Source organism: Diospyros lotus, chromosome 13, assembly GCF_014633365.1.
Source record: "Diospyros lotus cultivar Yz01 chromosome 13, ASM1463336v1, whole genome shotgun sequence".
Classification (NCBI taxonomy): domain Eukaryota; kingdom Viridiplantae; phylum Streptophyta; class Magnoliopsida; order Ericales; family Ebenaceae; genus Diospyros; species Diospyros lotus.
The window spans coordinates 30557078-30571284 of record NC_068350.1 but is presented as its reverse complement, the minus strand read 5'-3'; the positions used below and the strand labels follow the sequence as shown (position 1 = coordinate 30571284).

General features: G+C 36.0%; 1 protein-coding gene across 5 annotated transcripts in view; it reads left to right on the top strand.

The window, feature by feature from the left end:
* Positions 1–14207, top strand: part of LOC127789138 (eukaryotic translation initiation factor 2 subunit beta-like) — a 30861-nt gene that overhangs the window by 14558 nt on the left and 2096 nt on the right. For 4 of the 5 annotated variants that reach the window (XM_052317938.1, XM_052317937.1, XM_052317934.1 and 1 more), the window contains one exon: positions 10216–10301. The exons of the other annotated variant lie outside the window; for it this stretch is intronic. In XM_052317938.1, the coding sequence (XP_052173898.1) occupies positions 10216–10301 (86 nt within the window). The remainder of the gene's footprint in view (positions 1–10215; positions 10302–14207) is intronic. 5 annotated transcript variants of the gene reach the window in all.

The following is a 14207-nucleotide window of genomic DNA, read 5'->3' as shown; positions in this document are numbered from 1 at the left end:
CATGTAACGTGTCTAAACCATCTTAATCATTATTTCCTTATCTTATCTTCAATAAGCGTTATTCTAACCTTATTACATATGATGTTGTTTGTTATATGACCACACATGCAATGTAGCATTCTCATTGAGCTAAACTCATGTTTTGCACATGTTAACTCTTTAATTGTCTAGCATCTTGAGCCATGCAACAAAAATGGTCTTATAATTGCCTGATAAAACTTTTCTTTTAACTTTAGAAGGATTTAATAATCGCATAAAAAGTTGGACACACTTCTCTACTTTAACCATCCCTACTCGATTCTATTAGTAACCTCTTCCATAATCTTCCCTTCATTTTAGACAATTGATCTAGGATATTGAAAGTGATCTTTCTTGGAATAACTTGATCTCCAATTTTCACAATCAACACCTACATTTTTACTGAGCTTTACATTCATATACTCAAATTTTGACCTACTTAGTTTAAAATTTTTGGATTCTAAGGTGTTTCTCTATAATTCAAGTTGATTATTCATGCATTATTTTGTCTCATCTATCAAGACAACATCATCTACAAATAACATACACCAAGGCAATTCCTCTTGGATGTGCTCAATGAGTTCATCCATAAAAGACTAAAGAGGTAAGCGCTTAATGCAAATCTTTGATATAATCCAATTGTAATAAGAAAGCCTTAGTATCTCTCCTCTACAAGTTCTAATGAATGTTTTTGACTAACGATACATGTCCTTCATAAGTTATATTGTTTTTGAGGAAAAAAAGTGTTTAATATTTTTTTCATAGCTAGGTATATATGTGTGTGTGTGTGTGTGTGTGTATATATAATCCCACAAGGGATAACTAAGGAAAACAAATAACTATGTGCAACACTATAAAGTTATTATCCCCCTCAAGTAGGCACATATACATCTTGTGCCTAGCTTGGTACAAATGTAGTCAAGTTGTGTAAGAAAATCAACCGTTCGGTGATTAGAACCAACAAATGAGCTACTAATCTCTCCCAAAATCAACTTTTATCTCACAAAGTGACAACCTATCTATATGTGTTTAGTCTGCTCATGTAAAATTGGATTAGAGGCAATATAAATGGTTGTTTGATTATCACAAGTAAGCTGCATAAGCCCTGAATCTCCAAATCTCAACTCCTTTAGAAGTTGCTTGAGCCAAACCAACTGACATGTGCCTGAAGCCATGGCCCGATACTTTACTTCTACGCTAGATCTAGCTACAACATTTTGCTTCTTACTCTTCCAACACACTAAATTACCTCCAATCCGACCAAAATGCAATAGCCCGAGGTAGAGTGCCCCTTTGTAGGACAACCAACCCAACCTACATTGGTATATCCAACAACCTGTTTGTGTCCTTTGTTCTTAGACAAGAAACCTCTATTAAGAGCACTCTTAATGTACCTTAAGAAAGATACTCACTAAAGCATGCCAATGTTTGTCACAAGGGGTGTCTAAGAACTAACTCACCACACTAACAAAAAAAGAGATGTTGGGTCATGTAATGGTGAGGTAATTAAGCTTCCCAACTAGTCTTCTATATCGCTAAGGATCCTCCAAAGGCTTCCGTTGTCCTGGTATAAACTAACATTAGGGTCTATAGGAGTATCTATTGGTCAGGAATCAAGCATAGCAGTTGTAAATGAAGATTGAGGGAGAGAAAAACTCAAGAGAGAAAACTAGAACCTCGTCCAATATTTGATTGAGAAAATCAGAATAAATCTCAATACAATTACAGTAAAAAGGCTACCGTATATATAGCCTTGATTACCGCAACTATAAACATATCAAGCTAGCAATCCTCTACAATCGAAACCACATCCTAATAATACACTCAACCAATTACAAACACAACATATAGAGTGACAAACAATATCAAGACAACTACAACTGATCGACTGCCTTAGTGTCTTCAACATTCCCCTTCAATTTATACCTCCTGAAAGTATCCTGCAGTGCTGCTTCTGTAACAGCATCAATGCTGCTTTTAGTGTCTTCAACATTCCCCTTCAATTTAGACCTCCTGAAAGTATCCTGCAGTGCTGCTTCTGCAGTAGGTAAAGGCTGATACACAGGAGTCATTTGAAGACCAAGCTTACCACACAAGAATAGAAACCTATCTTTAGGAGCTTTAGTAAAAATATCAGCAACTTGATACATTGTAGGAACATAATGGATTTCAACAGCACCACATTCAACCTTTTCCCGAACAAAATGAACATCAATCTCTATGTGTTTAGTTTTGGAATGAAAAACTAGATTTTCAGAGATAGACTTGGCTGCCAAATTATCACACCACAGTATAGGAGGAGCAGAACATGAAAAACCAAGTTCATGAAAAAGAGATTTTAACTATAGTATTTCAGTAACCCCTTGGGCAACAGCCCAATATTCAACTTCTCAAACCGATCTTGCAACCACGGTTTACTTCTTAGAACCCCAAACTAGAAGATTATTCCCAAGAAAAACACACCAGCCACTAGTAGATCGCTTGGTGATCTTGCAACCAGCATGATCAGCATCCGTATAAACACTAAGAGGCAAATCAAGAGAGGATGGAGTAAACACCAAACCAAGGCCTACTGTCCCCTTAAGATATTGAAGTAATCTCTTACAAATCTGCCAATGTTGATCCTTAGGACAACTTAAGAATCGACTCAGCTTGTTTACCACAAAGGCAACATCTGGCCTGGTGTATGTAAGATATTGAAGAGAGCCGACAATGGTTCTATAAAGAGTAGGATCAGAAAACAAATCCCCTTCATCAGTCAACGAGGTGGCAGAACTTAAAGGAACAGCACACGGTTTACAATCAACCATAGCAGCCTTTTTGAGTAAATCGAGAGTATATTTGGACTGTGTGAGATAAAGACCAATGGAAACTCGGTAAGCCTCAAATCCAAGAAAATAGTTGACTGAACCAAGTGTCTTCAAGGCAAAATGTTTATCTAAATCACCAATAAAAGCATGCAAGGTAGTAGAGTTTGACCCAGTTATCAAGATATCATCAACATAAACAAGCACAAACAAAACAAACTTGGATGTCCTCTTAATAAAGAGAGATGCATCTGAGACTGATCGCACAAAACCCCAGCTTTGAAGAGTAGTTCGAAGCTTAGTATACCAAGCTCTTGGAGCTTGCTTAAGACCATAGAGCGATTTCTTCAAGTGACAAACATAGGAAGGATGAGATTGATCAAGAAAACCCTCAGGTTGTTCCATGAACACTGCCTCATTAAAATCTCCATTTAAAAATGCATTATTCACATCAACTTGCTGAATATCCCAACCATATGTAACAGCTAATGAAAATAAAACCCTAATAGTCGGTGCCTTGACAACTGGACTAAAAGTTTTAGCAAAATCAATACCAAGTTTTTGGAGAAACCCTTTAGCAACAAGTCTAGCTTTGTACTTGAGAAGAGAGCCATCGGGATTGTATTTAATACGAAAAACCCATTTACAGCCTATGATGTTCATATCAGAGGAGAACGGAACAAGATCCCAAGTCTGATTTCTTAGCAAAGCTGAATATTCTTCCTCCATGGCCTTAGTCCAATTGGGGTCGAAGAGAGCTTCTTGAGCAGAATGGGGCTCTAGAGAACTCACCAAGGCATAAGGAGAAGTGAGAGAAAGTTGTTTGGCTTTTGCACGGGTAATCATAGGATGAGTAGGAAGATTTGAAGCCTTTTTAGATAATGGAATAGCAGGTGAAACAAGAGAAGAAGAAGACTGATCAGGAGCAGCAGAATCAACAGTAGTGATAGGACTAGAAATTAAGAAACCAGAGGAATCAGGTTGCGGTGCTACCAGAGGAGAATGACCAGAAGGGAAAGAAGAACAGGAATGCAAAATGGCAGTAGACAAGCCTGGACTGGATACTGACCGAGGAGTAAGGGATGAAGAAGGAAACAAATTTGGAAATGGAAACTCCTCAGGATTAAAGATTACATGTTTGGAAATATAAACGTGACCAGAAGAGTGTAGACACTTATATTCAGCTTGAACATGACTGTAACTAAGAAAAACACACTTGGAGGAATGAAAATTAAACTTGTGCTTGTTATAAGGCCGAAAATAAGGAAAATAAGCACAACCAAATGGTTGTAAATGCATGTACTTAGGCTGCTTGTGATATAATTTCTCAAATGGAGTAAGGAATCGAAGTGATGAGGCTGGAAGTAAATTGATAATGTAGACAATAGTTTGGAAAGCTTTTACCCAATATTTCAAAGGCATATTAGCATGGGCTAACAAAGTAAGACCCATTTCAGCAATGTGCCTATGTTTTCTTTCAGCCACACAATTTTGTTGATGTGTGTAGGGACAAGAAAAACGAGATTGAATACCATAGGTATGAAGATAGGGTAAAAAGGCTTTAAACTCTCCACCATTATCAGTGTGAAGAGCTTTGAGTTTAAACTGATATTGTAATTCAGCAAACTTATGAAAAGTTTTGAAAATGGATAACGCTTCAGACTTGAGTTTCATTGGATACAACCATGTATAACAAGTATAAGCATCAACAAAGACAATATAATACCTATAACCCTCAACAGACAACATAGGAGCAGCCCCCAAAGATCTGAATAGATTAACTCCAAGGGATGAGTTGCTGTAATTGGACATTGTGCAAAAGGTAATTGATGCAATTTACCTAATTTGCAAGAATCACAAAATGACAAACTAGTAGAAGAACAAGAAATACTGATTTTATTTAGAATTTTTTTCAATATAGAAAAGGAGGGATGACCCAAACGAGCATGTCACTGTTGACAAATTTTATCAGTACAAGAGACTTGCATGCAAGACTTATTACAATTTTCATGATGAGAATTACAATTTTCTAAACAGAAAACAAGTGAAATAGAAGGCCTTGACAACTTTGCAGAAGAAACTGCAGTAGAAGAGGATGAAACAGCTGGTGATTCAACAGGAACAACTACTGGATCCAGCTGATAAAGGCCATTTTTAAGAGTTCCTCGAAGTAGCACCTTGCCCGAAACTTTGTCCTTAATTAAACAAAAATGAGAATGAAATTCAGCAATGACATTATGATGATTGGTAAGCTGAGAAACACTCATTAAATTCTTTTTCATACATGGAACATGAAGAACTTGAGACAAAGAAAGAACTGATGGAGGAATAGTTTGAGTAAGCAAGTGACTAGATCCAACATTAGTAATAGGGAGAGTCTTACCATTTCCTACTGCTACTTTGTCGCTGCCACTATAAGGAGTATGAAGAGAAGGGTTATTAAGGCTAGAAGTGATATGGTTTGTATCACCAGAGTCTACACACCAAGAGGTATCTCCGAACTGATAGGAGGAGGATGAAGAAGGTTGATACTGGTCAGTCACAAACTGAGAGGACACACCATGATGAGCCTCAGGTGCAAACCCTAGATCTGTCAAGAAAGCTCCATTAGTCTCATTAGACGCCACAAACGCCTGAGAATTAGATTCATTACCACCTTTCCCAAAAGGAGGTCGCTGAAAGTTGCTGTCAAACTGATGATAACATCTATCGGCTAGATGTCATGGTTTTCCACATAATTGACAATAAAACCTCTTGCCATAAGAACGACCTCTACCTCTTCCTCCTCTAAAACCATTTCCTCGACCACCTCTATTTTGAGAACTGCTTCTACCATTATTCATAGTGGTATTTCGACCTTGTTGTGGAGCATAGCTAACATTCATACCAGCAGAATCAAACTTATGCACTGTATTAGACAAATTCATATTCTTTGTAGCTAACAGTTGCTCATGCATCATTAAAAGATACTGGACTTTTTCAAGATCAATTTCATCCATTTGATATATAATTAAACCAACAACTATGTCATAGTCCTTAGCTAATCCATGCAGAATCGTCATTAATAGATCTTGATCATTTAATGGCTCTCCTATTGCTGTCAGTGCATGATTAATGGTTTTGACTTGTAAAACATAGTCATTCACAGTCATATCACCTTTCTTAATAGATCTAAGTTGCTGTTTTAATTGAAATGAACGAGCAACTATTTGACGAGAAAACAAGCTATCAAGCGTAGACCATATCTCTGCTGTAGACTCACAATGTATAACTTGACCAATTACCTCCTTGTCTATGGTCGAAAATAGCCACCCTAGCAGAAGCTGATCTGATCGCATCCAATTCAGAAACTCAGGATTGACAATCGGCTCATTTCCTTCCGACTGAATATATTTCGAAGGCAGATCTGTCTTGTTCAGGAACGGTTGCAAATCAAAAGCCCTAACTGTGGCTAGGATCTGCGCCTTCCAATATAGGTAATTATTCGAATCTAGTTTCGTAGGAATGAAACTAAAAACCTTAGCAACAAAAGCAAAATCCGATAAAGCGGTCGATGACAAGGAGGAAGCAGACGAGGTTGAATCACGAGAAGTCATGGACGCAAGTCGCAATGGCTCTGATACCATGTAAATGAAGATTGAGGGAGAGAAAAACTCAAGAGAGATAACTAGAACCTCGTCCAATATTTGATTGAGAAAATCAGAATAAATCTCAATACAATTACAATAGAAAGGCTACCGTATATATAGCCTTGATTACCGCAACTATAAACATATCAAGCTAGCAATCCTCTACAACCGAGACCACATCCTAATAATACACTCGACCAATTACAAACACAACATATAGAGTGACAAACAATATCAAGACAACTACAACTGATCGACTGCCTTAGTGTATTCAACAACAGTCTCTTCCAAAATATCCAATGCATACTTCTGTTGAGAGATGCACACACCATGTACAGATTGAGCTACCTCAAAGCCAAGGAAATACTTCAACCTACCTAAATCCTTAGTCTAAAAATGAGAGTGCAAATAAGTCTTTAACTGCCCAATACCAACCTCATCATTACCTGTAATAACAATATCATCTACATACGTCACCAAGAATATTACCCCACCAATAGAATGGCAATAAAAAATAAAATGATTAGCTTCACTTCTAGTCATACTAAAAAGACTAGATAACAGAATTGAAGTGACCAAACTAGCACTGGTGACATTGCTTTAAACCGTATAAAGCAAAGCCAGATCTGAAGGTTGTAGATGGAGAAGGAACAAAACCAAAGGTTGCAAGTCATAGATCTTGTTGTGACTTAAGAGCTAGTATGTTGCTGGATGATGGAGAAAAAGGGTTGATGGATGATGGGTGTCGCAACTGAAGGTAGCGGTGATGGAGAGAGATGCATAACTAGGCAAAGAAAGATGTGCAACCATCCAAAGAGAGATGTGTAACCGATGGTGGTTGAAGGCGATGTCAATGGCTAACTAAGAATTAGGGTTAGGGTTTTGTAATATTAGGGTAACCTAGCTCTGATACCATGTTTTGAAGAAAAGAAAGAGTGTTAAATATTTTAATCGTTGTAGCAAGTCGTGTACAAGAAATAGAGACAGTTAGGTAGTTAAGCAAACTATAGGGATAATTTTTCATTCATTATACAATTATTTATTTTTCAAGTGGCAGTTTTTTCTGTGTATAACTACCACTAATGAGTAATTACCATTTGTGTATAAATTTGTCCAAACCAAATAATAAAGTGAAGAATTTTTCTATCTAAAATCAACATGGTATCAGAGCATTTTTAATTAGAAAATTCCTCCATCGTCCCAATGGCGTCTTTCACCACAGCAGTCTTTTCTTCTTCTTCCTCTCAAGTACCCGCTATTCCTAGTTCTAATTGACATTCGATTATGATGTTCAAAAGTGGTAGAGGAAAAGATGAACATCTTAATGGTGAAGCCCCTAAATTGAATTCAACAAATCCAAAGTACAAGACATGGAAGGCAGAAAACAAAATGGTAATGTCATGGCTTGTCAATTCCATGACTAATGAAGTCGAAGTAAATTTCATCCTCCATAAGATGGCACAAGAGAATGCCACAAGGGAGAAGTATTTCAACCCTGAAGACACATCAAATTGGAGTAAATTTCATCCTCCGCAAGACCACACAAGAAATCTAGGATGTTGCAGAGGAGAAGTATTCTGATACTAAAGATACAACTAAAGCGTTGTCAAAGAGACCTCTCAAACACCTAAGATTTTAGTTGTGTAACTAAAATATTAGCAGTAACTCGATATGTTCAAGGTGACCTAAATAGATAAGTACTTCATAAAAAAGAAAAATTGAAGGTGGATTTCTTACATACCAAGGATCTATCGAAGACTAAGTTTGAAGATGTGAAAATCCAAGTTGGGCTTCCTTGATATTTACAGCCCAGCTTGAGGGGGCGTGTAGAAAGCCGCGTATAAGAAATAGAGACAGTTAGGTAGTTAAGCAAACTATAGGGACAATTTTTCATTCATTATACAGCTATTTATTTTCTAAGTGGCAGTTTTTTCTGTGTAATTGCCACCATATGAGGCATGAGCAATTATCATTTGTGTATAAATTTGTCTGATCCAAATAATAAAGTGAGGATTTTTTTTTGTCTAAAATCAACAATCATATATATACAATTGTACAAGTTATAACTAAGGAAAAGAAATAACTATGTACAATACTGTAAAGCTAACATATATAAATAATCTGTACACATTTCTTCTCCATCACCTTCCATAACACTTCTCAAGGTAATCTACCATAAGCTTTTTCCAAGTTTATAAATACTATACGTGGATATTTTTTTTAATCTTTGAACATTTCAATTAAGCATCTCAATAAGTTGATAGCTCCCATTAGTGACCTACTAAGGATATAACCAAATTGGTTTTTAGAGACCTTAGTTTTTCTCCTTGGAACGTTTGCTTAACTACACTCTCACCAAATTTCATTGTGTGGCTCATTAGCCTCAATCCCTCTATAATCACAATCTTAAACATCTCCTTATCCTTATGAATAGGCACTAAAGCGCTATTTCTCCATTCATCCAACATGCTTGTTGATTTAAGGATCAAATCAGTTTCATGAGTCAAACAATGCCCCCTTCTCCCCTGCATTTCTAAACTTGTATAGAAATATTATCTAGTTCAACTACTTTATTATTTATCTTCTCAATGTTTACATTATTTCTTTTAGAAAAATACATCTGTAGAACAATAATAAATCATGCATTCTTAAAATTAACTAATAATATTAACAACATAGATATGATAGTTTAATAGTATTGCAAATTTAATCAGATTATTACATTATATAATAATATTATTATTGATATTAAATTGTGTTGTGCCTATAATGAACATTATAACATTAATATTAATATCGATTATAAGTATCAAGCATAACAAAAATATTACCATAATAATGTAGTATTAGAAACATGATGAGTAGTAATATATTGATATGTTGAAAGTATTGCAATGTCATTACTTTCATATTATGATGATAGTATAGTATTGGTCATTAATAATATAATATTAGGAAATCAATATCATAAAATTAATATTAATATCGAATCATAGTATTCTTCTAAGCAAAATAATGTCAGTAAAAATATTGTTATAAAATTACTAAAATTGTAGTAAAGTTAAAATCTATTATCAAAATCATTAGTTTTTTACCATTAATATTATACTATTGACACGTGACTATTGTTTTTGGTACCAATATCACAACAGCAATATCAATATTAACCTTTTTGCATTATAATTAAAATATTAGTAACATGGTATTGCATAATATAATAATATCTACATTACAATTATAATACTACATCAGCAAGAACATGTCAAGCCTTAATCCCATTAGGCAGTTGTCTACAAAGATTAGATAACCATATCTTTTGTAAAGCCATTATAATGCATTACAAATATAATACTAATGCTATAATATTGATAAAAGGATAGGATGGAAAGACATTTTTGAAAAATGACAATATCATTTTGAAAGTGAAAACCCCTGTTTCCTCTTTTTTTCTTTTTTCCCTGATTTGCATGCTTTCTTTTCAATTTTTTCAAAATGTAATGGTTATCAAAAATGTTTTTTTAAAAAAAATAAACAGAAAATAATGAGGAAAAGCACTATCAAACAAGCCTTAGCGACCTTGCCTGGCTTTCAAATTTTCTGGATGGGTTTGAATGTTCATAACTCTTTCACTTGCCTTTCCCTATTCTTATTTCCCAGATGTACTGTCAGGCGCTAGCGATTATGCAGTGATACTTGTGTGCTACTAGGACATTTCTTTCAGCTAATACAAGTAATATCCTGACATCGTCATGTGATTGCAGATGAGTATGTCATATGCAATGGCTGCAAAAGTCCGGATACAATTCTTTCCAAGGAGAATCGTCTGTTCTTTCTTAGATGTGAGCAGGTAGACTACCCTCTCCATATATAAACATCTAACATGCATTGGAATTTAACATTGATACTTCTGGATCTTAGGCAACAATTTATTGTGATTTCATAGCCTGTTTCTTGCTTTTGTTTTCTGGTAGACTGAAGATACTGCATTCCATAAATTGTCTGTAGAAATTGTTTTTAGGACATTTTGTAAGAACCAATTATAGGAACCATGAAAAAAGTTGTTCTTTGAATTTTTCAAATTTTATTTTTGTATGAAAAATCATTTTTATGCTCTGTTTTGAAGAAGAGACAAAAAAGTACTATATTTTATTCATATGTTGAGTATATATACTACTCTAGAAAGTACGACTTAGGAAAGCTAAAAACTATGTACAAGACTAAGCATGCACAACACTATAATGCTAACATTCCCCCTCAAGTAGGTGTATATACGTTGGTACAAATGTAGTCAAGTTGTGGATACTGTAATGCCTTTGTAAGAACATCAGCCAGCTAGTTATTAGAGACAACAAATGAGGTACTAATTTTTCCAGAAATCAGCTTCTGTTTCACAAAGTGACAGTCTATCTCTATTTGCTTAGTTTGCTTGTGAAAGACTGGATTAAGGCAATATTGAGGGCTGCTTGATTATCACAAATAGGTTACGTGGCCCCTGAATCTCAAGATCTCAACTTCTTAAGAAGTTGCTTGAGCCAAACCAACACTGAGGAGACTTCTTCAAACCATGTAAGGATTTTCGCATGTGACATACTAATCTAAACTCCCCCTAAGCAACAAGCTTAGGTGGTTGCTTCATATAGACCTCCTCTTGAAGGTTTTCATGAAGAAAAGCATTCTTGATATCCAGTTGAAAAAGAGGCCACTACTCAGTTGTCATAGCAATAAAGACACGAATAGAAACAATCTTAACCATGAGAGAGAACGTCACCATAATTGAGGCCCAAATCTGAGTATAGCCCTTTGCAAGCAACTAGGATTTCAAATGATTAACAGTGCCATTTGGACCATTTGTGACAGTAAACATCGACTAACAACCAACAGTAAACTTTTCCAAAGGGACAGGAACAAGCTCCCATGTTGTGTTACCCAACAAGGCAGACATCTCCTTCAGAGCATTGCGTCACCTAGGGTGAGAGAGAGCCTCTGCATCGGTCTTAGGAATAGAAACAAAAGAAAGCGCAGAGACAAAAACAAAATAAATAGGTAACAAATGATGATAACTCAATAAAAAAGTTTTGGGAAAATCGGGAAAATGAGTCCTTGATGGCCGAAAATTAAGAGGTAAGATTGTTAGGGTATTTCAAAGTTAAAAGAGATAAGAGATGAGAACAGAAAGCACCAAGAAAGAAGGAGATTACACAGATAGTCCTATCAGGAAAAATCAAGTTAAAAGTTAAAAGTTGTATTTTAGGAAGAGATTAAGATGTACTCATGTATAAATACCTTACCTGAGATTAAGGAATGGTAGGAAAATCGTCCTCATTTTATTCAAGTTTCCTCCTTACTTTTTCTAAGCTCTCGGGTATAACATTTATAGGTATCCGAGGATTTCTTTTTCAACCTTGGGTTGTTTTTGTTTAAAAAGTATAAATGGGATGAGGATTTCAAGTGGAACGTGTACCGCAACAAACATGAGCATGGACAAAATTGGAGGGAGACTAAAGAATGGCATCATTTAGAGGAAGATCATCATCTGCGATAGGTGGTGGTGGAAGGCTGATAGGAAGTGCTACTGGTGGCTTAGAACGTTGTTGATAAGTCTGAAGAGGAGCAAGAACACTAAGAACAAGACTAGAGAAGGAAAAGATGAGATAAGAAGAACCTCATTAAGATAGGAGGAAGAGACAATAGATGAAGAAGAGAAAAGAGGGTTGACTTGAAAAATGTGACATTAGAAAAGAGAAAGTGTCTACCAAGATCATGTGAGTAGCACTTGTAACCTTTGTAAAGACGACAGTAGCCTAGAAACACACATTTGATTGAGCGAGGAGACAATTTGTCAAGACTAAGCGAAAGAAGATGGACAAAACGAGTTGATCCAAGGACATGAGGGGGGATAGGATAGGATAGGATAGATGGGATCACTAGGGAAAAGTAAAGTATGTAGAATGATCTCATTTAAAACAGAGGCTAGCATATGGTTAATCAAATAACTAGAGGTGAGAATAGCCACATCCTAGAGAGAAACAAGAATATGCATATGAAGAAGAAATGTCTGAGTAGTCTCAATGAGATGATAGTTTTTACGTTTTGCCACCTCATTTTACTATGAGATATATGGGCAAGAGAACTGATGAACAATACCCCGATATGAGAGTAAAGCCTAAAATGCAATAGAACAATATTCTTTAACGTTTGTCACTTCAAAAAATCCAAATTAGATGACTAAATTGAGTAGAAATTTCATTACAAAAAGAAGTGAACAAAAATTGCAATTTAGTATGATCTTTTATTAAGTAAAGCCAAGTACATCGAGGATGATCATCAATGAATGTAACAAAATAAGAGAAACCTTGTCTAGACTTGATGCTACTAGGACCCCAAATGTTGGAGTGTACAAGATCAAAAGAAGCATCAGCTCGTTTGTTAAAATGACTTGAATAAGAAGTACAAACATGTTTTCCTAACTAAGAAGACTCATATTGTAGAATGCTTCATGAGGACAAGGAATGGACCATCTTATGCAAAGTGGACGGGTGAGGATGATTGAGTTGAGAATGAATCTAAAGAGGAGAGGCCCCCGTAGTAGAACAAGCGAATGTTGTAGATAATGGCAAAGCAAGATGATAAAGTCCCTCGAACTCTCGTCTAGTGCTAATCATCCATCCCGTACCTTGGTCCTACACAACAATAGAATTAGAATCAAAGATGATACGATAATTCAAAGATTGAGCGAGACAACAAATAAAGATGAGATTGAATGGACAACTAGGAACATGTAAAACAAAATTAAGAGAAATCGAACATGACGATGGATTAAAATTGGACACGATAGATTAAATACGACCCAAGCATGTAACCACATTTGAATCTCCCTTCTAAAGATAGAATAAATTACTAATGATGTATAAGCGTACAATATCATTAGTATACAGCTGTTGAGCATGGGATCAAATGTCAAAAACAATTCTCATAGACACAAAAATAACAGGATTAACTTGACATCTATTGTTTGCCATAGCAATGTAACCAACTGTAAATCCATGCAATACCACATGCAAAAAGTGGCTGACCATGCAAACAGAGGCTTGATAGTTAGATGGTTACTCACACCTAACTAGTTCTTGCCATTCAATTTTTTAGTGGTAATGGTAGGAAAACCAGAAAACGATGGCATAATCACAGGAACATTCGTAGGTGAAGGTGAACTCACCACTCCAAGATTTGATGAACCAAGATTGGATGACACCATATCTCACAAATTGAAGTGGCAACAATAACCAGCCAAAAAAAACCCAAACCAGATCTGAAGGAAAATCGACTTGAGACCACAACTAACTGAGGCAAATCTGAAGGTTGTAGACAGAGAAAAGGGACACAATGAAGGTCACAGATTACAGAGTTGGAAATCGCAGATCTAAAGATCACATATGTTGTGTCACCGAACAACAGATAACAAAGGGTTGTCGTTCTTGGATGGGCTTTGCTATCGCAATCTTGCCAAATGGGTGTAGCGGAGTTGGTTGCAACTGATTACAATGGAGATAAAAAAACACATCAGAGACAGAGGGAGATGGGCTACCAGTGGTGTACAGCGGCGTCACCATTTCAAGATGCAACAGAAACGCAACCAGTTGAAGAGAGTTGGACGATCGACAGAGGATATTGGCGATGACGACGCAGAGGCAGCTGACTAAGGGTTAAGATCTGGTCAATGGTAGCGGTAGGTTAAGGATTAGGGTTAGGATTTAAG